Source organism: Varanus komodoensis, unplaced genomic scaffold (assembly GCF_004798865.1).
Source record: "Varanus komodoensis strain SLA01 unplaced genomic scaffold, ASM479886v1 scaffold7_1, whole genome shotgun sequence".
NCBI lineage: Eukaryota > Metazoa > Chordata > Lepidosauria > Squamata > Varanidae > Varanus > Varanus komodoensis.
The window spans coordinates 10,535,424-10,561,137 of NW_025336479.1; the positions used below are offsets into that span (position 1 = coordinate 10,535,424).

Consider the following 25,714-nt stretch of genomic DNA (forward strand, 5'->3'; position numbering starts at 1 on the left):
TGGATACCTAGATTATTTAACAACCTTAGTTTAGTCAGCTATCAACCAAAGTTACTAACAGTGCAATCCTACACAAACCTAATCAGAAGTAAGTCCCTCAAATGTCAACAGGCTTTACCCCCAGGTAAATCTTGTTTGACCTTCAAATGAGAAGTCATGTTTTATATTCCAAAGTAAATTATATTCATTTTCTTGTTGTCAGTATCTAGCAATCAGTCATGTTAATTTTCATGTGTAATCACTCATTTCTGAAATGTATCAAAGAACAAGCCTACTTCATGCTTACTCATTTGTTCTGGCCTTAATGCTATGTCCAACAAGCCCCAATGTTCCAGTTACAATATATAGTTTGTGTCTAGAATAACATCTGTTATATTTTAAACCATTATAATTTATGGAATAATTCTTTATGAACTCTCACTTTAGAAATCTGAGAATGACAGAAGCTGTTCCAGAGGCCAAACAAGCATACTTGTTTACAGGACAGTAGAACAGTGGAAAGCCTTGTTTAGTTATAACTGTCATGAACCGGGGTTCCTATTTCACACACTGAAGCCATAGGCCACAGACTTTTTTCCTTGTAATATGTTCTTTATTAGCCATGAAGCATAAAACACCCAGAATTAATCTCTGAGCATGCACAGAGCAGTATGCTGAATCCAATCTAGTAATCACCTCCAGGAACTCTCTTTATGAGCATGTCTGGGCCCCATCCCTTTGGGAGGGACCTTCTAAAAACGAGCATACCTCTCCTCTGTGTGCTGATCCTCTGACTGAGCTGCACTCTTCTGCTGATGCCACATTATGTGATCAAGAGCTGGGGTCACCGTATCTGTCTGAGAAACTCCAGTTCCAAGTCCCCTCTTGCCAACTGTACATCTTGGTTATTTCCAGAGACTGCCTGCCCACCTGGGGAGTCTGGCCTTGAGATAAGCATTTCTGTTTCTCTCACCTCAATGTCTTGGTATGCTCACATTCCCAGTCCCCACAATTATCCTTCAGATTCTGATTCCTCTGAAGTCCAGCCCACAGTCCTTGAGCATAACTGTCCAAAGCAGCCATCTTTCCCAATCCTAAAATGAAGCTATTTTTATTTCACTTTCCTAGATAAGATAGTCATGGCAGGATTCAACTAAGATGAAACATCACTTAATAACCCTTAAAGTAGTGCACCTAGGTATTTTTCACTTTAAACTTAAGGGGTTTGATTAACTAAGAGAACCATTAGAATAATTTTTTAAGTGCACAACTTGGGACATATTCCTGTAGTCTATGCTGGGTCACATCTATACAGAATTACTAGCTCCTGTGACACACTTCAAACATATTTCAGTGCCAATGCAGCCTAATTAATGTCTGATAGGCAGAGCAGACCTACCACCAGTTTTCAGCCGCTTTTCATGTTCTATGGTTATCTCTTTCAAACCTTCTAAGATTATTTTGCCTTCTGCCATTCCAAATGCAGCACCAACCATCTGTTCCTCAGCAAAGTGCATAGAAACCTTTGCATGCAATTGAGTGTGTGTAGCCTCCTGCTGTGTGCGGAGATCTGTGGACTGGGGCAATAATCCAAAAGTGGCATTCAAAAGAAGAGAACAAGACGTATCTGATCCTGCCTAAAACCACACACAGGAAAATACCTTACAACAAAGCAGCACCCCATCCCAAACCATATTGAGTCAAGAATCAAAATGAGGGAGCAGTCACTTCCACAAATCCAATGTGGATAAGCAGGACTCCTGACTTCAAGGCCTTTTAATTCACCCATGTCTTGACTGGGAAGAGGAAGCATGAAGGCTTCAAGATGCTATCCTGCCCTGGAAAATTGTTCAAACCGCCATCCAGGCTTACCCCACAATATGTGATTGAGATATACTGGATGAGTTCAGTAACCTGGCGTTCTACCCTGCAAATAAGCCACACAGTGCTGCTCATAGAACCTAGAGTGTACTCAGTGACTGACTGGGCTCAACTGTGGACAGTCTGGCCCCATGGTCCTGCAGGCAATATCCCAGGGCCTTTCATGGTACAATGCACTTTGTCTTCCTGCCATCCCTACTCTGAATGCAACTCCTTTTCATTCAACCTTAAGAGCTTAAAAAGCATGACTGGAGTAGTGACAGCCACAGTAGCACTTTGGATTGACTACTGGTGGTTCACTTTTCTTTAATGGCCTCAGACATGTGTTCATATTGCTCTGTATCAACATCAGCAGGTTGGTCTTTCACAGTTCTGCAAGTGTACTTTTTCAGCTTCTCAATACATGTAGCCTTGCATAGTGATTGTCCTTTCCAGTTTCTGGTAAAAAGAGACAACAAATTGATAAAGCAAGACTGCCCATGAAAGGTAAATTGCAAAAAGTTAAGAGTTGTCTGTTGCTCAGCTGTCAACTAGAAAGCACCAGCAAAACAGGGAAAAGCAGCAGAGTAGGTGCATCAAAAATGGATGGTCTTAAGGGTTTCCCTCTTAACTTTCTCTCTTTCTTTCTCAGTGTGCAACTGACACATCTTGGTGATTTGCAGGGATAAATGGAAAAGCTGTCACTGATAGTGGCCCAGGTGAGATCACAAAGATTGGAAGAGGGCTTTGCTGATCTTGCCAAGTGGCCTACTAGCCAATTCCTATAATCCACAATGAAACTGCTCTGCTAGTTTTGGATGATATTGTAATCTCTAAAACAAGCCTCATGTTTTCAGACTGGCTTGCTGCCCCCAAGCAAGCCACCCAGTAAAAGTGGCCTAGCTTCAGATGACAAAATTCACTGTGGTTAGTTAACCACAATATACTGCTATGTCAAGTGAACTCACTCACTGGCTCATAAAACCTGACAATGTTAAGTGAGGTTCAACATTGTACGAAAAGGCCCTGCTTCTTTTCCTCACAAACCTCCACACCAGCAGGCCTGCTGTTGAAATAGCAATAGCAAAGGCATCTGACTGAGAGTGTGGGATAAGATTCTAGCATTTTATAAGAGCACCACTTGTATCTGAGGTTATACTGAGAATTGTAACCAAACTCCTGACCATTCAATCAGCATGTAAGAACTAAAATTTAGTTTACTCTTGAAAAGAGAGGTAAGTACTGTTTACGCAAGAAGGCATCGTCTGCAGTACTATCTGCAGTACATGAAAGGACAAAGAGGAAATAAAAAAGGAAAATTCTTTGGCAGAAATAATGATGATTTCAAGTAAGCAATGCTTAAGTATACCTAAATGACAGCTTATCATCTCAAACAGGGAAATCAGCTTTCTAATAACAAGCAAGTAACACCAACTAAATCCTACTGAAAAATACTGTTCAACACCTTAATGGTGAGCACACAACTAGTTTTGTAAACTATTAGATAAATAAATATCACTTTTGCTGGTTGCATCTAAAATTAGTTGGAGTCTAAAAATTAAGACTACTTGATAGAAATTGATAAAATGTAGATATGATGTAATCAAGTTACATGTTAGTTCAATACAAACTCATGTCAAATTATAAAACTGAACAAGGACAAATCATGGTCTCTTTTGTTTAATGTCTTTCAGATTAATTTTCCTATGTTTAAAGGGATCCAAGCATTTTGGTACACAAATACAGCTTGTGGGTAATGGTTAAGAGTGTAGAACTGAGACTCAGGAGGTATGGATTCTAGCCCTACTAGGATGAGGGTAGTCATTCATGTACTGGTAACTTCCAGACTGGACTAATGCAATGCACTATATGGGGGGCTTCCCTTGAAGATGGTCTGGACTCCTCAAATGATCCAGAACAGAGCACCACGGCTGCTGATGAGGACCAATTCTTATGAACATATTATACCTGTCCTCCATTGATCACAAGGCTGCCTGTTCCTGTCTGGGTCAAATTCAAAGTTTTAACTATGACATATAAAGCCCTACACAGATTGGAATCACAGTATCTTAGGGAGCACCTTACTTCATATATTCCTGTCTATTGCTTAAGATATGCAACTGGGGCCCTCCACAAGTTCCTTCCCCAAGGAGGTTAAGGGGGAGGTTGCAAGGAAGAAGGACTTTTCTGGGGTGGTACCCCAATTATGGAACACTCTACCACCTGAGATTTGACAGGTGCCTGCCTTACTGAGTTTCAGACACCTGCAAAAATGTCCCTTTTCTGGCGCACCTTTGGCACCATCTAAACCAGTGGTCCCCAACCTTTTTGGCACCAGGGACCAGTTTCATGGAAGAGAATTTTTCCATGGACTGGGGATGGTTTTGGGATGAATCAAGCACATTACAGGGTGCCTCATACTTCAAACTTAATTCACTTCAGGAGGGCACCTGAAACTCCGAATCATTTGAAGTCCAAAGCTACGTATGTTCCCTATTAGAAATAATGGAAAGTGAATTAATCAGTTTCCAGACCCCAAAAAATACCCATCTTGATACACTTAAACACTAAACAAGCATAATTTAAGGTAAAAATAACACAATTAAATGCCAAATGTATTAAAACTTGAAAACAATTAATAAAATATGTAAATATGTACAGTATTGTATAATAAGATGAAAATTGCATTTACTGTCCAAATTTTTAGTGAGGAGTGATGAGGCAGAAAAGGATCAAGAAAGCAGTGAGAACAACTGAGAAGACAGGCAGTTAAAAGGCACTGAAAAGGATCAAGAAGGCAGTGAGAAAAATCAGGAAAGCAGGCAGTTAAAAGGGACTTAAAAGGACTGAGGCGGCAGTGGGAAGAATTGAGAAGGCAGGCAGTTAAAAGGCACTCAGAATGATTGAAAAGGGCATTCACCCAAAAGGCACTGAGAACAATCAAAAAGGCACTCAAAAGGATCGAATGGGCATGCAGTGAAAGGGCACAGACTCAACAAGAGAAGAGAGACAACTTGGGCTCACAACTGATGACTTTTATGCAGTGACATTTTTTCCTCTGTGTCTGCGGTTCGAACTTAGAAGCATCATTTGAACTTCAAAGAGATTTTAAATTTCCTCTAACATTTGGACTCTGGATCTTGCCCACTGTTCACCTCCTGCTGTGTGGCCTGGTGCCTCACAGGCCACGGACTGGTTCGTGGCCTGGGGCTTGGGGTCCCCGATCTAGACTACGTACATCAGCGTACGGTTTTAGTTATATTAATGTATGTTTTATTGATATTTATTTTATTGTGACTTTATTTTATTTATTATGAGATTTTAATTGTATTATTTACTAATGTTATTTGTTGATTTTAAACAGTAATGGCCACACAGAGAGCATGTTGCTAATGGGAGGGTTTTAAACAAATGTAATTAAATAAATAAAATAGTCCCCTTTTAGCCATGAAACTCACTGAGTGACTTTGGGCCAGTCACAAACACTCAGCTCAAACAACCTCATAGGGTTGTTGTTGTAAGGATAAGATTGAGAATTATGTAAGCCACTTTGAGTTTCTTCAAAGCAAAAAAGGCAGGATATAAATATAATGAACTAAACATTAGCTTTGGATAGTATCAGTTGGTAGCTTGAACTTTTAGACATCTGATGCTGGAACCTAAAAAAATTAAGGTTTTACAGCTTAGTGCAGGGGTGCTACCTACACAACCAAAAGCCTAAGAATCTGAAATATTTTTCCAGCCACATATGAAACATATGGCATCTGTTGACCTGGGGTACAGTCCATTAAACTTTATGCAAAAACAAATGCGCTAGTTTTTAAGGTGCCACAAGACTGTTTTCTATTAGGACAACATGGAATACATGCAACATCTTTCTGTTATAGCCTGACATCCAGCTGGGCCATAAAATTAGTGCAAATTATGTTAACTTTATCTAGCTTTGAAAAAGTGATAACCCGTGGTTCCAAATAAAATGTTCTTCCTAGGCAACAGATTATTAATCAAGAGCTATTAGATTTAGAAATTTCCCTCAGTATCTAATAAGCTGATCCTGAAATAATGAAAACTGCAAAATTATGTGATGAGCAATAGGTCTTGTGCCTCCTGTCTCAACATAAGAGAAATATAGAACACGGAAAAAAGTGAGTCGGCCTACAGGGCCTCATGTAATCCCCAACATGTGGTTGTCCAATCTTTCCTTGAACATCCTCACTGATGGGGCCTCAACGACCTCCCTTGGAAGCCCATTCCATATCCTACGGGTCCGAACCATCAGGAAGTACTTCCTGACATCCAACCTGAAGCCTTGTTCCTTTAGCTTTGCCCACTGGAACACATCCTGCCCTCCACTGTAGGGAACAACAGATCATGGCCCTCCGCCACATGACATTCTCTCACATACAAAGGAGAATTATAGCAATATAGAATTAGATCAATGTGATATGTATGATAGGAGATAGGATTTTATTCATCTAGGCCAGTGGTGGCGAACCTGTGGCATGCGTGCTACAGCGGGCATGCAGAGCCCTCTCTGTCGGCACATAAGCGAAGTCACTCCAGCAGCCAAGCACTGGATAACAGCACACACAGGGGCCATGTGCATGCTCGGAAAGGAGTAGTGGTGCCAGGTAATGACATCATGGGGCGCAACTCATTAGCCACAACTCGTCCGAGCTTTTGCATGGCTAGTCAGTGCACTTGCCAATTTGCTTGGATTGGCTGTGAGTTGTTTTTTCTAAACTAAAACCTCAGTATTCAGGTTTTACTGCAGTGTTGCCACTTTGTGATAAATAAGTGGGTTTTGGGTTGCACTTTGGGCACTCGGTCTCTAAAAGGTTCGCCATCACTGATCTAGGCCCTACCCTCTACCCCAGAGTTGAAGTACAGCTTACAAGAAGCCACCAAAGCCCCACACACTCCTCATTTGCAGTAGTCCAACAAAACTTAAAGGGGAGAGGGTTAAAGTCCTCTCATTTTTGCCATACAACAGAAAAAGCATAGCTTCTGCCATACAGCAAGATTCTCATTTATAAAGCATCCTAGGAAGCAACAGCTGAAGGTTCCTGCTCACTTCCTGGGATGCCTCAGAAATAAAGTTCCTGCTCATACAGAAATTAAACAGCATAGGGTACCAGATGGGACCTTGCATGCCCCCCCAACCCAAACCAATTAAATGCCATGAAGCCAAGCAGTTGCCTACATCAAATGCAACACTGTGCATGCTTAAACCCATTTAATGATTTTAGCACATCTAACTCTGTTGGATTTAGGCTACTAGTCCCCAGATACCATCATCTGGAATTGGCAATCTACCAGGCAAAGAATCATTCTGATTTCCCTCCATGACTATTATCAATGGAATCAAACGCCAATAAAATCCCTATTCCAAAACCAGGCCTAAAACACAGTTGATACAAATCTAGAGAGTCAGATACAAATCTATGAATCAGTCTTATCCAAAATACTTGGATCTGCATGATAACCACTTCCACACCTATTCCAACAAGGAAAGGGAATACCAGTTACCAACTTATCATTGTTAAAAATTTTCTGGATCCAGAAAAGATTTATTCAGAAGTGGTCATCTTCTATCTTCAAGAGAATTGAGATCAATCCCTCCTGAAATTAAACATTTACCACTTAATGAGCCTGGCTGGCAAATTCCTCTCCATTTTATGGTATGATCCATGAAGGGTAACAATTGAGCATACAAGTAAAGGGCCACATTTTCCATGGACCTTATAATCTATATCATCAGACATCAGCAACTAAAATTCACTCAATAAGCAGTGACAAGCTCCAATGATTCTACTGCCACAAAAGTGATATCCAACTGCAGTTCACATCAGCACTTTCATCCTCAAATTGCTGAACAAATGACAAAAACATCTTTGATGGTCACTTAACTGTCTTCAACAAAGTCACACTGGACCAGACCATGAACCACATGGAAAGACTTCACTAGATAGCACTTCAAGTAATGAAATACCAGAGAAGAACTGTTTCTTAATCAGCATCACAGTCACCAACAAGATTTGATAACAGGTCCTTATTTAAACTTAAGCAAGCTTTCCATCACATACATGTACCCTATGGCTACATAAATTCATTCTTCTAAAATTCTGGAATCTTTTTAAGAATAAAAATAATTACATTCCAGAAAAATCTATTTTTATAGTTAAATATTAAGTGTAACTTCTGAAAGTTCATCTGTGGTTTTACTTAGCACGTCTTTTGCTCTCTTAGTAGAACAATCATTTCTATTTTATCTCAATTGAAGACCATGTACTTGTGGTATTAGGATTAAGCAGTATGTAGAGGTCTGGATGAACAATTCTTCACCTAACTAAAAACTAAAGAATCTTGTAAGACCCTAACTCATTCCAAGTTTCACACTAAAACCAAATAGTTCAGAACAGAGCACTTGCCAGCATCCTCACAAATGGCTATATGGAAAAACAGAATCACTACCAATGATTCTTAACCTTCAAATCATAATGGTCCCAGTGATGAGGGTTTGGACATTTTTTAGCAGAATATTCTGCAGAAATGCACTTTCCCCAGAACTACTGCAGCTCTTTATATTTCTGTGTAAATTTTCCATTTCTTTAGTTAATAATGACAATGAATATTATCAAATACAAATATACTACGTAAGCTTAGCAGTGTTAAAGTTATAGAGTGGCAAAATCCCATGCTCAGTTCTTTGTGTTGTTAATTTTTTTTTTTTTGTCAACAGTTATTGGTATATTTTTAATTCATGTAAGGGAAGACCATTCTACTGTCTTTAAATTTATTCCAGAGAAATTTCTTTATAACATTTAAATCACATTAAAGGCATAATCCTATGGCCCTGGGAGAGCCCCTTAGGTCACATTTTTTAAAATTCCTTCCTGGCGGGGTGATCCTTACTGCTGCCCTAGGTCATGAATGAGACTTTGGAGAGAACAACATGGGAGCATTCTATAGCAGTGAGGGAAACAACTGGGCCACTATAAATTCTATCCTATGGTTTCTCTCCAGACCTGCCCTTGCCAGCATGACTCCACTAGATAGACTCAGAGACTTGCCAAGTGAAAAAAAGCTAAAAAGATAAAGGGAACAATCACCTGCATTGCTCTTTTTGTCCTACAGCCTGGCAGGGCACTAGAAATTCAAAAGCCTGCAAAATTGGAGGCTTCCATGTAGCAGAGTGGCAACCTAATAAGGTTACACCCTAAATGTGCTTTAATTTTTTTCTTCAAATATTTCTGGTGTATTGTGGAGCATTCAGACAGCATCATGGGGTATGTTTTAAAGTTGTGTTATTCACTGAATACAGTTAAAATAAACATGTTAAATTAGATTACTCACTATGGGTGGAGTGGGCAACTTTCAGGAGTTAGGGGCTACATTCCTTTGTATGCCCCACTGAGGACTGCACCCTTGGCCCCCACCACTTCCACATTAGTGTAGGTTCTCAGGAAAGATGTGAGTTGGAACTTTCATACAATTTTCCAATGCAAAATGAGGATTAGCTGAGGCAAATTATTCTATTCAAATTAGCACAAGAACACTTTGTGGGGGGGGGATCCCAATTCAAGATTTTCTAGAAAGCTGTATTGCTAAATGCACTTGTGCTACCTATTTTAAGCTCAATCCTATGCACACTAACCAAGGAGAAACTTTAATGAATTTACTTCTGCTTAGGATCATGCTACATGGTTTTCTGGTTTCTTTGAACAGTTAAACAGACCAAACCCCAAACCTGCTGTTTGCATTTGCAAATACACTAAATCTGGCTGCTTCCATAAAATTCAAACTACAGATTGCAAGATATACAGAAATGAACACTTTTACACAGTATTCAAATTTGTATTTGTTATATTGGAGTATTTAGAGAGATATTGACAGGTGGTTAATACCATACCTCATATCACAGTCCTGATAAATAATTTCTTGGATTTTATAACCAATATAGAAGAGTAAAGGCAAGGATTCAGTGACTTCTCTTCTTCCTTCTCAGATCTTGTTTCAACATCCCAACAGAACTAGTTATCACTTTTTCTTTCCCTTTTGAAACAATACTTTCGCCATGAAAATAACCTGATAAATAACCTGAGGGTCAGGTACTTGCCTCTTTAAAGGAGGCAGTAGTCCGACCGGTCCTGAAGAAAGCGTCACTGGATCCAGAGATGGCCACTAATTATAGACCAGTGGCCAACATCCCATTTTTGGGCAAGGTGTTGGAGCAGGTGGTGGAGGGACAACTCCAAGCACTCTTGGATGAAACTGATTATCTGGACCCATTTCAGTCCGGCTTCAGACCCGGGTATGGTACTGAATCTGCCTTGGTCTCCCTGTATGATTACCTGTGCAGGGAGGAGGACAGGGGGAGTGAATCCCTGTTGGTTCTTCTGGACCTCTCAGCGGCTTTCGATACCATCGACCATGGTATCCTTCTGGATAGGCTAGCGGGAGTGGGGGTCGGAGGCACTGCTCTGCAGTGGTTCCGCTCTTATCTCAATTACCATTTCCAGAAGGTGGTGCTGGGGGACTATGGCTCTGCACCATGGCAGCTATGCCATGGAGTACGGCAGGGGTCCATCTTGTCCCCTTTGCTGTTTAACGTCTACATTAAACCGCTGGGAGAGGTCATCAGGAGGTGTGGGCTGCGGAATCATCGGTACACTGATGATACCCAGCACTACCTCTCGTTTTCCACCAATCCAGGTGAGGCAGTGGCTGTGTTGAACTGGTGCCTGGCCGAGGTAATGAGCTGGATGAGGGCCAATAAACTGAAGCTCAATCCAGACAAGATGGAGGTCCTGTTGGTCGGCGGATCGAGCTTTGGCGAGGGTGAATTGAACCTAGTCCTGAATGGGGTTGCACTTCCTCTTAGGGACAAGTTCCGCAGCTTGGGAGTGCTCCTCGACCCAGAGCTTTCACTGGAAGCTCAGGTAACAGCGGTGGCGAGGAGCACTTTCTTTCAGCTTCAGCTGATCCATCAGCTCCGCCCCTACCTGGAGTACGACTGCCCGACGACAGTGACACACGCGTTGGTGACTTCCCGACTTGACTTCTGCAACGCGCTCTACGTGGGGCTACCCTTGAAGACGGTCCGGATACTTCAATTGGTTCAGAATAGAGCTGCCAGGCTGTTGATGGGGACTGGGCATTATGCTCAGATGACTCCAGTCCTCCGTCAGCTTCACTGGCTTCCCATTGAAGTCCGGACCCAATTCAAGGTGTTGGTGATCACTTATAAAGCCCTAAATGGCTTGGGTCCTGGCTACCTGAAGGAGTGCTTACATCCATATATGCCCGCCCGCCCCCCGAGATCAGTGGGAGAGGCCCTTCTCCGGGAACCCTCCATGAAAGAAATTAGGAGGATCTATGGAATGCGCTCCCCAGAGAGGTCTGCCTGGTGCTGTCGTTATTTGTTTTTCGGCGCCAGGCGAAGACCTTTTTATTCAAGCATCATTTTAATTGTTAATGTTATTTTTATTTTAAAGTTTTTTGGCCAGGGCGACTTATTTTACACAGTTATGTGTATTTTATATTGTTATTTATGTATTTTATTTATTTGTAAGCCGCCCCAAGGCTTTGGCGAATGGGACGGCCTAGAAATTTTCTAAATAAATAAATAAATAAATAAATAAAATTTATTGTATTGTGTGTGCAAGCTTGTGAAAACCATTTTAATTAACTCTTCCCTATGTAACTGTTATTCCCCAATACCCCTGCATATATTTTGTGCTTGTCCCAGTGGGCACTTGCAGTTAGGGATCCATGAGGAAACCACTTGAGGGTGTGAATCCGTTGGATTCCCTAGGCTCAGCTCCAGTCCTCTTTACAGAGACCATGAGTCCAAGTTCCTGGCAAGCACACCCAGTGTTTCTGGGGCACTACTTGCCAAGAATTGAGCCCACATGCTGTGTAAGCAGTGGCTCTCTTCTGCGCCCAGCACTGCTGCCACCAGCTGCACTTGGCAAGGATGTAGGCTGCTGAAAATGGCACCTGGAATGGTCACTCACAGTGCCCTCTTCCACATCCTCCAGCTGCTCTTTGGGTGGCTGCACCTGAAGGGGAAGGTTATCGGTTGTGCAATTGGATCTCAGAGAACTTTCACAGACTTCCTCTTGGCTCAGCTCAATTTGCAGGATCAGGCCAAGCATGAGAGAAAGCCCATGGATGTTAATGGGACACAGATGCTTTAAGAGTTCATCCCAACCCAACCCGCAGGTTCATTTTGGTTTGATTGCCCAAATCTTCTTACTTCATGCATTTTCACCCTGAGACAAGTAATAAAATGAAAACTCTTTCAAAACATTTCCCCTTTTACATTAAAGTTACATAGTCAATAGACTTTTAAATGGATAAAGCTGAAATTAGGTATGATACTCCTCTTAGATGTTCAAATGTGTAACAAACAATAAGGACTTAGAACATACAATTTATACCAATTAAAACCAAATCTTACCTACCTAGGAAAAAATTTCAACAGCTCATTGCCGCAAAGTAGTGAAATACAGTTTTAAATTAATTGGATTGACATTTGTATCCTGTTTTCAATTGATACAATACACAAAATTCATAACCAGACCCAAAGAACTCAAAACCTTTACAATACAGTAAAAAGACACAATGATAAAAACAAAATTACAAATTGACTATAGCTAACAAAAGCTGGATTGAATGAAATTCATGAGCTTTAGTCTAGAATAAGGCACATCTTAAGCCAAAAAATTCTAAATATTCTTATACTTGAAATTTTCCGTTGTGAGTTTATGATAGCTTTTATATCAATCTGTTATTGCTTAAGTTAAAAAGCCACCACATTATGTATACATATGTGACTATCTAAACTGATAATTACACCTGAATGGGAAAATGCAAATTACCAGAGGTTTCAGAAAAATACAAATACAAGAAAAAATAACTCATGTTTAAGACATTTAGAAGCATACAAAATTTAAGGCTGCAACTAGAAATTCAACTTCCTATTTCTAAGACTAAACTGCAATTGTTAATATATTCTGGAACCCTACCTCTCCTCTGACAGAACCTTTTTTCCTCCTCATGTTGCAGCCCCCTAAAAGCCACTGCTGAAAACTGGGAACTCTGGTTCCAGCAGAGGTTGCAACAGGAGCAAAGAGTTGAGAAAAACTTGCAAGAGCATTAGTACCTGACATTTACACAATGACAGCTTTGGATTCAAATGTTAATTCTACAGCAGCCAATATGCTTAAATCAACTGTGACCAACCTATTTTGGCAAAGGCATCACAAGGCTAGGGTGAGAAAGCACCACTCAAGAGCACTACAGTTAAATATGCAATTCACAAGGAGCAGTATGTGCTTTTTTCCTGTAAACTACTGAACAAATGTTGTACGGCAGGCAGGATGCTGCTCTGACTGCATACCATAACTTTGACATTAGCAATATTGCACTCACTGGGGTCCCAGTGCACCTGGGATCCCCTGACCCACCTGAATAGTTAATCATTTTACATTAAAAACATTTTTAAAAACAAAACTGTTCTGTTTCCTTTCTCCAGAACATTTCCAGGTTTCATATGCAAAGAAAAAACTGCCACTGCTTGGTAATGTTGGGAAATAAGCAAATATGACCAGGGCTGTTTTGCCTGGTGATGCTGTTGCATGTTTATGACATAGATTTTTGATTTTGCACAGAATGAGGTGTTTTGTACAGGGCTTTTTCATGCTTTGCCTGGAGGTGAAAAATTTGGGAGGGAGGAGGGAATCCTGTTAAGATCACCAATATTCTTTCTGCAACAGGCATTTTGCTGTGGTTTATAAATAGGTAGTTGTTCTGTGCTGAACCTTTTGGACAAGTTATTTGTTCCTATGCCTCATTAGGTTTGCTTCTGTGAAATCTTTATTTTGTTGTTATGCAAAGCCAAATTTATTTATTTATTTATTTATTTAGGGAACTTCTATGTATGGCTTGGTATTTAGAGACACAAACTCAAACTCTACCTCATACTCAAGTTTCTTGGGGAAGTTCTTTGTTAGTAGGCATGCCACCATGGCTGTTGTGCCTGTTTGTTGCATGCACGTGGTAAGTGCCCATGGAACCAAAAATTAATGGGGATCCCCTGCTATAAATGGACTTGTAGACTATCTTGTAATTTGAAGTCCTGAGCTAAAACTGCAGCAGCAGTCTCAGCATGGAAATTAGACACCTAGAACCACTGTCCTGGTTTTCTCCAGCACCACACTTGACAATGAGGTCAGGGAGGATGACGGGCAAAGGGTGGTGAGTACACTAGCAGCATTTCAAATCCACCTCTATGGCCCAGTAACAGGTGCAACTGCTTAAGGCCTGCTCCAAGGCAAAGTGGTTTCTTGGTGATAGATTAAATTTTTATGACACACAGCAACTCTTCCCCACAAAGTTATCCAACCTATATATGTACATATAATTACCTTTAAATTTCCAAAAGAAATGTAAAAAAAAAATGCGGTTAACAGTAGAAAAGCCTTCAAAATATAAATCAATTGAATGTGCTTTACTGTTTCCCACCAAAAAATTGGGACAAAAAATTAATACAGAATACTTTCTGATGCTTTATGGGTTTTTTTACATTATTTAGAAAACATAATGAATTATATCATTATTTAACAATTTCCTAATGCAAACTGAAAACATTTCGATGCAAATTTGCCTAACTTTCCAGAAAATTTACTTCAAGAAAGGGTCACAGGAATCAGGAAATTGAGAAAATTGAAAATTTTCCAATTTAAACATTTCCAGAAAATTCACATCATTGCTGGACAGCCAATATAACCATTTTCTAAGTTACTTATACATTTTATTAACACATTTACTCACATAATTTACTTAATTGTATATGTATTTTAGCACCTATTGATATTTCTGTGGATTGAAGGAACATGTATACTATGCTTGAAACATGAAGGACGGACACCAAATTTATTGTCTTTTGAAGCTTTATCATTTCCAAACCCACCTCATGACTCTAAAAAACTAATCTGAAAGGATTCGTGAAATTATTTCAATTTGCCTATACTAGTTGCCTTAGCAAATGGAACAGGCTAAAAAAATTCAGTTGGTGTCTAGGGAGTTGTCAACATGCTAAACTGCTTCCTAAAGGTGAAACACTGCATAAGTTAAATGCCAAATTTTGAATATGATGCAACCAGAATTACAGTCTAAGACAAAGTTCTCAATTAACATAACCTGCTATTTATTCATGAGATTAATGCATACCACTGACAACCTCTGATATCAGATTCTACTAGTATCTTGACAGATGGCACAATGCCATATTGTAAACTGCTGTTTGGCTGCACATATATTTGAAAATAAACAATGCTACTGTGGAACATCACAGTGACTGAGAAAATATAAGGCCATTCCATGCCTCAGAAAGTCAAGCAAGAAACTTTAGAAAGAAAGAAAGAAAGAAAGAAAGAAAGAAAGAAAGAAAGAAAGAAAGAAAGAAAGATAGATAGATGGGGGGGTGGCATATGGCAGGCAAAACATCTACCATGAACTGTAACACAGAATGCTAATGTAAAGTCTGTATACAAGTTTTAAAAGTTACAGCTCTCCAGGTTCACAGTAACATTTCAACATGACCCTTTATACTGAAGAATATACTCAGCCATCCCAGCAATGTGATTTGCAGTTTTATTAACTCAAGAGCAACTTTGAGTGTGTATCACACTGCTGAAGAATTTTTCAATATTATTAAAAAATGGGGTATAGGATGTACACTAAGAAATAACATGGTAAAAATTAAATTATAAGACAACTTTTGAAAAGTATGTAGGGCTAAGAACTTGTTATTAGATTTAAAATCAATGTACAGCTATATACAAGTATATTTACATTTCTCATAATTTTGGATTTAAACCTTATTTCTAGGCAAAAGCATTGAGTATTTCGTTTACATTTCCTCATATTACAAAACTAACTCTACATGGTAAAGCATGTCATCTCCTTTCCTGCTGAAAGTTAGAAACTAGTCTGAACTGACAATAATATATCTCTGCATTTCTGAATAGGGTAATAAAGATATTAAAAGCTGTTAAGTTTAGGTGGAAGCTAAACAGACTACTCACAGTTCAACAGAATTTTTCAATTTTGAAGTAAACAGTATTGATAAAACCCTGTCAAAGCTCTTAGCTGACTTCAGTAAGGTGGAATTACCTGCTCCCTAGGTAAGGAGATCTCAAGATTAGTGAAGTACTCCCTCAGAAATTAAACAATCAAGCTTAAGACTCCTAGTTATTTACATTTCAGGATTCTACCCAATACTATATAAAAGTTAATGCTAACCATTAGCTGGAATTCTTCACCCCCATAAGAATAACAGAAAGACATCAGATAACAGCTCTTAAAAAAGAATGATAATCAATAGTGCTCTAGTAAATTCCAAAAAAGCTGACTGTCCACAAGATATATATCTAAACATGCATCAGCTTAACAATAGGAGATTTTGGTTGTAATTTTTAGTTCATTTGTTTGGAAGAGTCACCAAAACCATGGCAATGCACATTTAATTATGTAACTTTGTGATCAGTTGATTAAACAATGAAACATGATTGTTAAAAAATGCATAATATAAACTAATAATTACATATTTCACTAAACATACCTATTTCTGTAAATTACTGATAATACTATCAGCCACAACAGTGGCAAATCATCTTAAAATCTATTTTGAAAAAGAAATCTCAAATAGTTTCATCCAAATTTAGGCACATGCAACTGGGCTGGTGGACACAGACTCTCCTCCCATGCTAAAATGAGTATCAGGTAACTCTGCTAAATGCAGTAGACAGTGGTGCCATAGGAAGGGGATCTCCTACAATCAGGTGGAGTGACCTCTTCCTCTGCTGTGTTCATGGAAAGAGCATCTACATATTGAGGGACTTCATTCTTCCCACACCACAGCCTACCCCCATTCTAGCAGACTCTCCAGACCCTATGTGTAGCATTTTCACGGGACTGTAGGGAAAGAAAGGGTCTACTACAGCAGCTCAGTTTCATGTGCCTAAAAACAGATCTAACCCAAACTATGTACAATACTGTACCAAGCCCAGCTATAACAACATGCAAGGACCAACCCTAGCATACCTACCTCCTGAAGCCAATATGTATTATGATGAGAGTACCTGAAGATAACTTTTTTCCTGGGGCAATCTAACCAATTAATAATGTAAACTACTGATAGCAAGTTTTGGGGGGCAAGATTTGCTATTTATGCATATATTGTTCTGAGAAAGGATGCATATATTTATATTACAATTTCTCTTCAAATCTCCGTAGTTGACTTCTCCTATATTCCAAAAATACTAAATAACTTTGCACAAAACTCTAGCCTTACATATATTTCAACAAAAACAAAAGACCAGCCTTTCAAAATTGCAAACAGGTCAAAAACACCAGACACTGGGAGAGTTTTCCTCATAACTGACCATTTCAGATTCACTATGACAAAGCTACAGGAATGGGGGAATGGTAAAAGCATATTTTCAATTTTTAAAATTAGTTACCATGGTGCTCAAGATTCCTTATTGCACTGCAGTATATGAAGCACGAGATAAAGCACAATAATTGTTACTAAAATACTATTTTTGTCTATGTTTACCTAATAGATTATTTTCAGTTTTGGGTGAAAAATTAAACAGGGCAGATTATTTGATCTTCCTTCTTTTGTAATAACTGTTTCATTGCTAACAGAATGAATAGTAATTAGAATTGCTAGAGGTCAAACAAGTCATTCAACTATACTAACCATATACCATTATAAACAAACATATTAATTAAACAATGGCTATAGGTATGAAAATGCCTAGAAAAGTACTGACTTAAGACAAATCTTTAAAATGTAAATAATAAGTGCTTTGTTTTGTTTATCCAAATACCTCTGAAAACAATTGCTGTGTTTTTAGAAATGATGCTCTGTTAATATTGCCTTACGAACAGAGAATTTTCCAATTGGCTCATTTTTAAGTCAGCTCACACTTGTTGAAAATTAAGAACAGAACGTATTTTTGCCACAAAGCACACCCTTGTGTTTAAAACAAGGAATGGAAGGCTGTAGTGCCTCATTTTCCGTTGAAGACACTGGGCCTCCTGCACCACTAAAGAAACATAAATCGATGGGTGTATCATGTGTCGCCTGGAAGAAAGCACTTGAAGGAAGTCAATGAAACGAGGATTCCAGTTTTTACGCTTAACTAAGCTATCAACCCAACAGCTCCTTCCAATTAAATGCTAAGGACTGGGATGTAAAAGGAGAAAACAGGGAGCGACCACATGTAATGTCTAGGCCACCCGAGCCAAAGAAACCCGACTCATGTGCTGCCACTTGCTGCAGACACCCCTTCAAGCCTCCTTGCACGGGTGCAATACCTAGAGAGAGCCTCAAGGCGTGGTGTCCGCCCCCATTCCGATCCCCTAGAAAGGCCCGTAAAGCCTGCACCCTCCTCGCACGCCCCCCTGACTGACACGCCGGGAAGCGGGGGGGGGGGAGCGAGCGGAGAAGGAGGTCAGCGGCGGAGCGCGTGTCCCCCGGTAGTCCCTCCCTTCACCTCACACTCACACTCGGGGCAGCTGCAGTGGTGGCGCCCCCCGGCGCTGGAACACTCCGTCCACGAAGACGCCGTTCTTGCCGAGGCAACGCAAATAAAAATCGCCGCCGCTGCTGCCAGACGAAGCAACAGCAGCGGACTGCGGCTGGGGCCCGGCCCCGTCGCCACTGATGGCTGAGGTGGGGCCACTACTGTTGGCAGCAGCCGGGGCTGGGGCCTGGGCGGGCGGGGCAGTGAAAATCTCGAGGTGCCGCCGGGAGATGAAGCTTGAGTGACCCATGCTCACGTCCACTGAGCCCTGCGAGGAGTTGCGGCCGATGGTCACCGAGCGCTTCTTCATGAGGTATTCGAACTCGCGGCCCTCCAGCCGGGCTACGGCCGCCGCTGCTGTCCCCGCCGCCATCTTGGCCGAGACAGCGCGCGGGACCGAACGGCCCCCTCACTCCCCCCCGCGCGCGTGCGCGCCCCCCGCCTCCCCACACCGCCCGCCGGCCCGGCCCCAGACACCGACAGACACAGCAGCAGAACGCCACCGTGCAACCCACACTCACGCAGGCTCACGTCCGCTAGACGGACAGGTGGCTTGGCCAATGGACGCGCTGCACGCCCATGAAGCTGTTTCTCATCCACCAATCCTAAGCGGCGTCGAGAACATCGAAAACCAACAAGGTAGATTGTGTCGTAAGCGATAGACAGCTAGCTAGTCGGCGGGGAAACGCGGACTGGCATTCTCAATAAACTGGAGCGGATGGTCGAGAATCTGCTGTTAATAGATACACAACTTTGTGCTACAGGAACTGGCCTTCAAGAACACTGTAGCATTCATGAGTTTAGAACAAGTGTGCATACTTTAATAGACATGCACACCAATAACTGGGGCCACTTCGTATATTATACCATCGCCACATGTTTTAAGTAAGAACGCTCGCTATTTGTTTTTTTCAGAGACAATAACCCGTCAGATTGTTAGTGATAAGGTGTTCTGTGTGTTAATACTGACGATCAACTTCACATGCCAAACTCAAGGAATACAGCCGCAGTTATCAATCCGATATACTCCACTTAGCATTATTTTGGACGGGGTGCTATTCCGCACGCAGAAAGGAGCAGCTGCTGAAGCCATCCCCCGTTGTTTTCATTCTGATTGCTTACAGTGATAACTGGGAATCACAGGATTATCTGTGACTACATCTACAAAAATGACCACCACATTCTCTCATTTTTCCACTGCGTCGACCAACTCAGTGTCCAGGTTCCAGCTCTGCGTTACTGCACACGCTTTGCAAGTGAAAAGGTTCCAAGTTCAGTTCTTGCATCTCCAGGTAGGGTTGGGACCCTGGAGAGCTCTGCTACAGAGTAAGAGTGCGGTAAACTGGAACATCTCTCTTGCTAGAAGACAACTTCCTATGGTCCCCTTGTTTCAGCGAGATCTGACAATCTTAGTTTCCTGAAGATGGGAGTTTGGTAACCCAAATCTGTTACTTACTCCAAAATCTTTATTAAGCAGGTGTACACCTGTTTTAGGCATAACCCTGATTCATGTTTTTAATAGAAATATTAAAGCAAAGAAACATAAATGTGAGTCCCATATAGTAAAAACAAACATTGGCCTACAACAACAGATTTTACACCAGTTAAAGCTACCAGTCCACATACTAAACATCTTGGTGAATGAAAAGGTGGCACCATAAAGAAGAGTAGAGTCTAGGTGAAACCTCTCTGAGGAACATGTTCCAGTCATCACCTATCTACTTTCAGCTAGTAGAGCATTTGATGAGGATCTTAATACCAATTTGGTGGGGAGCAGGGAGGTCTGGTCCAAAGTCATTTAGGGTTCTAAAGTTAGAGCATCCTTTAAATTGAGTGTAGAACAAAACTGAGAATCAGTGCAGTTTGTTCGACATTGGTAATACCCAGTCCCAATTAGTTACCTAGCTTCTCAATTTTCAGAAGTTGTGGATTACTATATACTAATAATAAATGTTAACATAATTTTTGATAGATTATCAAATTTTTGATAGATTGCAGACTGAAGCTGCAATTCTATGCACACTTACCTGGGCTGAAGTCCCATTGAGCATTCTGGGATTTAATCTTAGTAAATAAGCATAAGATTGTGTTCTATGCCTAAATGACCTGTATTGTATTTTAGGAGATTTCTAAGCTAAATAATCAATAGATTATACTGGTCCTGACAAAGCATGGGTAGAACATAGTTAAGACCTTTGATGGGATTGATTTAAATGTGGAATTAGTTCAATGTATAAAATATGCCATTAAAGTAGAAGCAAAATGAACCAGTATTTAATTTAATTTCTGATAGCAACATATGTCAGTGCTTGAAGTTGTGTGAACTGGTGTTGGAGAAATGGATTAATAGACATCAGTCCACAAAATCTTAGTATCTTAATATTAGTGCTGACTTGATACTGAGGTGGGAAATATCTATTAATATTGTGATTCTGATTGTTATTAACTAGTCTTCCAGACGTTAATTCAGTGGCCTTTAGTTGTGATTCAGAAGCTTATACCCTATCCAAATTAATTGACTGTAACTACATACATGCATACTCAAACAAAAATCCCAAGGACTGGAACGCTTGTCATCCTAAAATAATAGGCCCAAATACAGGACAGAACATACAACAAATAGCAGTTCATTTTCTGTTGCCGAATGCTACACAACAAAATTCCTAGGGTATAAGTAGACGAAGTATACTAGGCTTTGGAAGACCAAAGCTGCCACTTCCCCTTAATAATCCTTTCCCACAGTAATTCAGAATCTGGAAATATGCATTTACTAATTAATGACTTCATTTGTAAAAGCAGTACATTCATGAAGAAAGTCAACTGAATAACCATTTCATGAAGATTCTCATGGACTCACATAATTCCTTTGAACTTATCAAATCTCATCAAGTGCCCTTAATAAGTTCAGGAACATACTGTGAAATATACAAGATAAGGCTAGTATTCAAAACAAACCCTGAAGAGCTGTATGCCAAAGAATATATGTTCTGGTCCTTTAAAAGGCAGTGGTGGGGAAGCCTCTAGCAGGACTGGAGCGGCGGCTGTACAACTGGGGAAAGCTCAAGTGTGATGCTAAGGAATCTAAACTTGAGAGAGAGAGAGAGAGAGAGAGAGAGAGAGAGAGAGAGAGAGAGGCTTTAGCCTTCACAACTAACTTTTCTAAGTGCAAACATGTGAATGTGGTGATTTTTCTTACCAATTGCAAACTAGAGAAACCATCACAAATCATATGTTGCTCCTACTAAGTTACATGTTTCCTATGTTTGTCCACAGACCTTCTGAATTAGCCATGGAAAAATAAAAGTCAGTTTAACATGCTAATGCACCAGTCAAACATAGAAATGTAGTTTCACACATTTCCATGTTACTACACCCATTTCAGTTTGTGAATTAAACATTTTCAATATATATTTGATTAGCTTTTATTTGCAGAGAGTACTCAAAAGCTTCCTTGTAACCCTTATCAATACATTTTGTGTTAAAATTATGTGGCAAGTATGGTAAATAGTATGTTTGGAAGAAGAAAGCAATGCTAGTTACACCAGAATGAATTCCTGGTATGGAAAACATTAATATTGGACAAACTGACATTCAGAGAGAACTCTGCTCTGATTTTGTGCACTGTGCTTTCCTTTCTTGGAGTAACTAGTTATAAAATGGAAATCAAATAAGGTCCAAGATTAAAAATGCAGCAGGGAAAATAGCACACAAAAAGCTTCATTATATCAGGTCCAATTATTTGTCTATCTAGCCCAGTATTACCTCCTCAGACTAGGAACAGCTCCCCAGAGCCTCTGCTAAAGCTTTTCCCATCACCTGTTACCTGATCCTTTTAAGTGGAGATGACAGGGATTGAGCACAGCACTTTCCACTTGCTAGCATGTGCTCCATCTATGGCCCCTTACCTATATTAAGATGGAGTGCATATGGCCCACTTTGAATGAATTTATATAGATTAGAAAATCAGATTGCAGAATGCACAGGCATTTTAATTATAAACAACCAGATTTCAGTTGATCACGTTGAGTTATGTGTTAAGTCCCCAGTTCCACAACTATCAACGCAGGACAAATTCCAGTCCACTCATCTGAAAAATCCTTGCCTTGTATTGAGTCCAACACAAATGTCTGCAGTTGGTTTACAAACCATGCTACCCATAATGCTCTGGGCGTCAAGCTGCTTATGGAGGTTGCAACGTGCAAAGCAATAATCTCCGATTAACTAAATTATGCAGTTTTGGCGTGCTGAATAAGATGCAACTAAACTGCTGAGGGATCAAGCTACCGCCTCCGGTGTACCCTGCTCAGGCTGCTGCTCGGGCAGCTGCCTTCTGGGAGGCATTAACAAGCCTCACTGCTGCAGCAAGACCACATGTGCTTTTCAGATGACATCATCCTCCTCGATGTCTGGGCAGTGACCTAGGCAGAGCGTGTTTGTAAATACAGAAGAGGGCCTGGGGGTGGGGCAGGCAGAACAATTGGCAGTGGCACGACGGACCACAGGCTGCAGTGCCTCCACAGGCTCCTTCAGAGGCGAGATTAGGCCGTTTTCGCCCCGGCGAGTGTTTCGACTAGGAATCACGTGACGCGACTGAGCCAAGGGCAGCTTAAGGAACAGCCTCAACTTGAAATCTGTGCCATTTACAGTAATTGCTGAAGTCGTTTCAGGTTGCTTGCTTCTTATTAGCGTGGAAACGGCCATATGCTCAACTGTGGAAACATCAATTAAAAGCAAATAAAATGCAGCGTGCATGCATCTCATCTTCATTGTTTAAGTTGTGTGTAAAAATAATCGGTTTGACAAGCAGCATTTCTATTTTTAGACAAACCTTTTATAGCACTTGTACAAATTAAAACATGAAGCAGTTGATGAACGTGTGTGCGTAGCTCACCCCCCCTCGAAATTAAGACAGCAGCATTAAAATGCTATTTGAATAGAAAACATGTCATCAGTTAAAATCATAAAAGACAATAACGGTAGGGAAAGTCAAAGGCAGAAAAAAGGGAAAGACCAGCTATGAGATAATTCAATTCTATAATGGATGCCTCAGCCTTGAGTTTACAAGAGCTGATCAGGGCTGCCAAGAATAGGCCATTTTGGAGAGATTTAGGAGATTTAAAATCACCATAAATTGGAGATTATGTAATAGCATGTAATAAGTACAAAGTATTAATTGTGTTAACTGATTAAAGAAAAAAAGTCCCAAGGCATATTTAAAAAGGAAAGGAACAAAGCATACCCCTTAAAGAACATTGCATAGCCTGGGGCCACCACAGAAAAGAACCTTTTATGTTTGCCAGAGCAGCAGGACTTACCACTGGGCTCTTATGATCCTACATGTGCAGCTGCTCTTTCACATAACATGGTTCCAAGCCATTTAGGATTTGCAAACAGTAATCACAAGCACCTTAAAACAGGGCCCCTGCATGTTGTACTCTGTATGCCTAACCCCTACAAGTGACCAAAAATGGGAGAGCAACTGCAGTACTTCCTGTGTTTGAAATATTTCTATACTACATATTTACTGTTGTATAGTGATGCTATGTTCACTCACATTTCACAGGTAATCGAAAGTGTGTCATCATCATATTTCACTATGAGTGCTGTTGAGCCAAGTATTCCCCATCTTGTATCAATGCAGCTGCTTTTTTAAATATTTATTTATTTATTTATTTATTTGGCCTACTTGGAAAACTTGGCAATTGTCCCTGTTGAATGTCATTCTCTTGTTTTCTTCCCAGTTTTCAAGCTTGTCTAGGTCTCCCTGGATCTTCTTTTTGTCATCCAGGGTGTTAGCTATCCCACCCAGTTTAGTGTCATCTGCAAATCTAATTATCTTTCCCTGGATTTCTTCATCAAGATCATGTGGCTCTTCCATTTTTTTTCAGACCACACACACAACTTTCCTGGGGGAAAAACAGAACAGAGTGGAATTTCCTGTGCTATTAATGCTTTAATGCTATTCTTTCATCTTTTCCAAGATACATGATGTGCACAACCAGGTTGCAGGAAAACCTTGTTGATTGGGCCAAACTAAATTGAAACAGGAAACCCTCTTATACTTATTGCTGTCCAGATGAGTTCAATGGCCTGCTCTGGGTTGGGAAAAATCTAAGGGTGTGATGGTACTAACCACTTAGCCAAGGGTGCCCCCCCCCCAGCCTCTGACCACCCTGCATGTGTGACCCACCACCACTAAAATTCAGTGATACAGGGGAAAAATGGAGCTAAAAACTCAGTGGGCTCCTGTCCAAATTTCAGCAACAAATCACAACAGAGACTTAAATGGGTCAAATTTAGCTTGAAATGTAGCAAAATGTGTCTGTTTTAAGCCTTTGTCACAGGACTTTTCTTGTTACCACACCAATGATTTTTGGTGGTGCGGTGACAACAGCAACTGTTTCGCAGTGTTGGGGAGGGAGTGGCCCTCAGGCTTGGCTAACACTGCAACCTGCCATTCTGGCGCTCGCAATATGGGGCAGCTGTGCTGAGATTCCATGGCTCCCAGCCCCCTTAGCTTCAGACAAATGTGTCAGGTGAGCTCATTGCCAAGAATCTATACTTTGTCACACCTAATCACATTTTACATAAACCTTCCAATGTGTTTTTTTCCACTTACATTTCTTAGCAAAATATATATTCAGTAGCACTTGCATCGAAAGACATTACTAGCGCAGACTAACCACATTGTTTTAAAATACTCTCTGCTTGGTTTGTTTTTAAATAGTTGTTTATTGTTTGGTTATTTTATTTTCCCACTTTTGCACAAGTTTAAATGCATTATTGTAGTAATGGTTTAATAGTATTGAAATTCAAAAGCACTTCAGTGCACATTTTAATTACTAAAAGAAATGTTCATACTTTAAGTGTGCTCAGTGTTGTTTCCCCACCCATACAGCTTTGGCACACACTGGACCAGAATAGAAACTTTCCTACTCTTTTGGTGCTCAATAGACTTTTTCAAGATTGCGATGGGGGATCTTCCACAAGCATCAACTAAAGTTTTTTTCCTAAGCTTAATATTCATGCCAAGGTGACAGGCACCATAGTATGCAGGGAGGGGGATTAACATGTCCCTCAAACTTGCAATCCCTCTTGAAAATTGACTTCCTGCAAGACAATTACTCTGAGAAAAATTGTTGAAGCCACTGGACACTTAAGACTCTGTTGATCTGAAGCCAGGTGGGTCCATAGGCCCAAGCCTAGCAACATCATTGACAGATAATAGGAGATGACAATGGAACTAAGAAAGAATCTCTGATATCCTTAGA

At 40.5% G+C, this 25,714-nt stretch overlaps 1 protein-coding gene across 1 annotated transcript in view; it reads right to left on the reverse strand.

Moving 5' to 3' along the window:
* Positions 1–18,831, reverse strand: part of FOXK2 (forkhead box K2) — a 58,628-nt gene extending 39,797 nt beyond the window's left edge. The window contains exon 1 of the mRNA XM_044453549.1: positions 18,425–18,831. Within this exon, the coding sequence (XP_044309484.1) occupies positions 18,425–18,816 (392 nt within the window). The 5' untranslated portion in view covers positions 18,817–18,831. The remainder of the gene's footprint in view (positions 1–18,424) is intronic.
* Between the last annotated feature and the right edge of the window lie 6,883 nt (positions 18,832–25,714).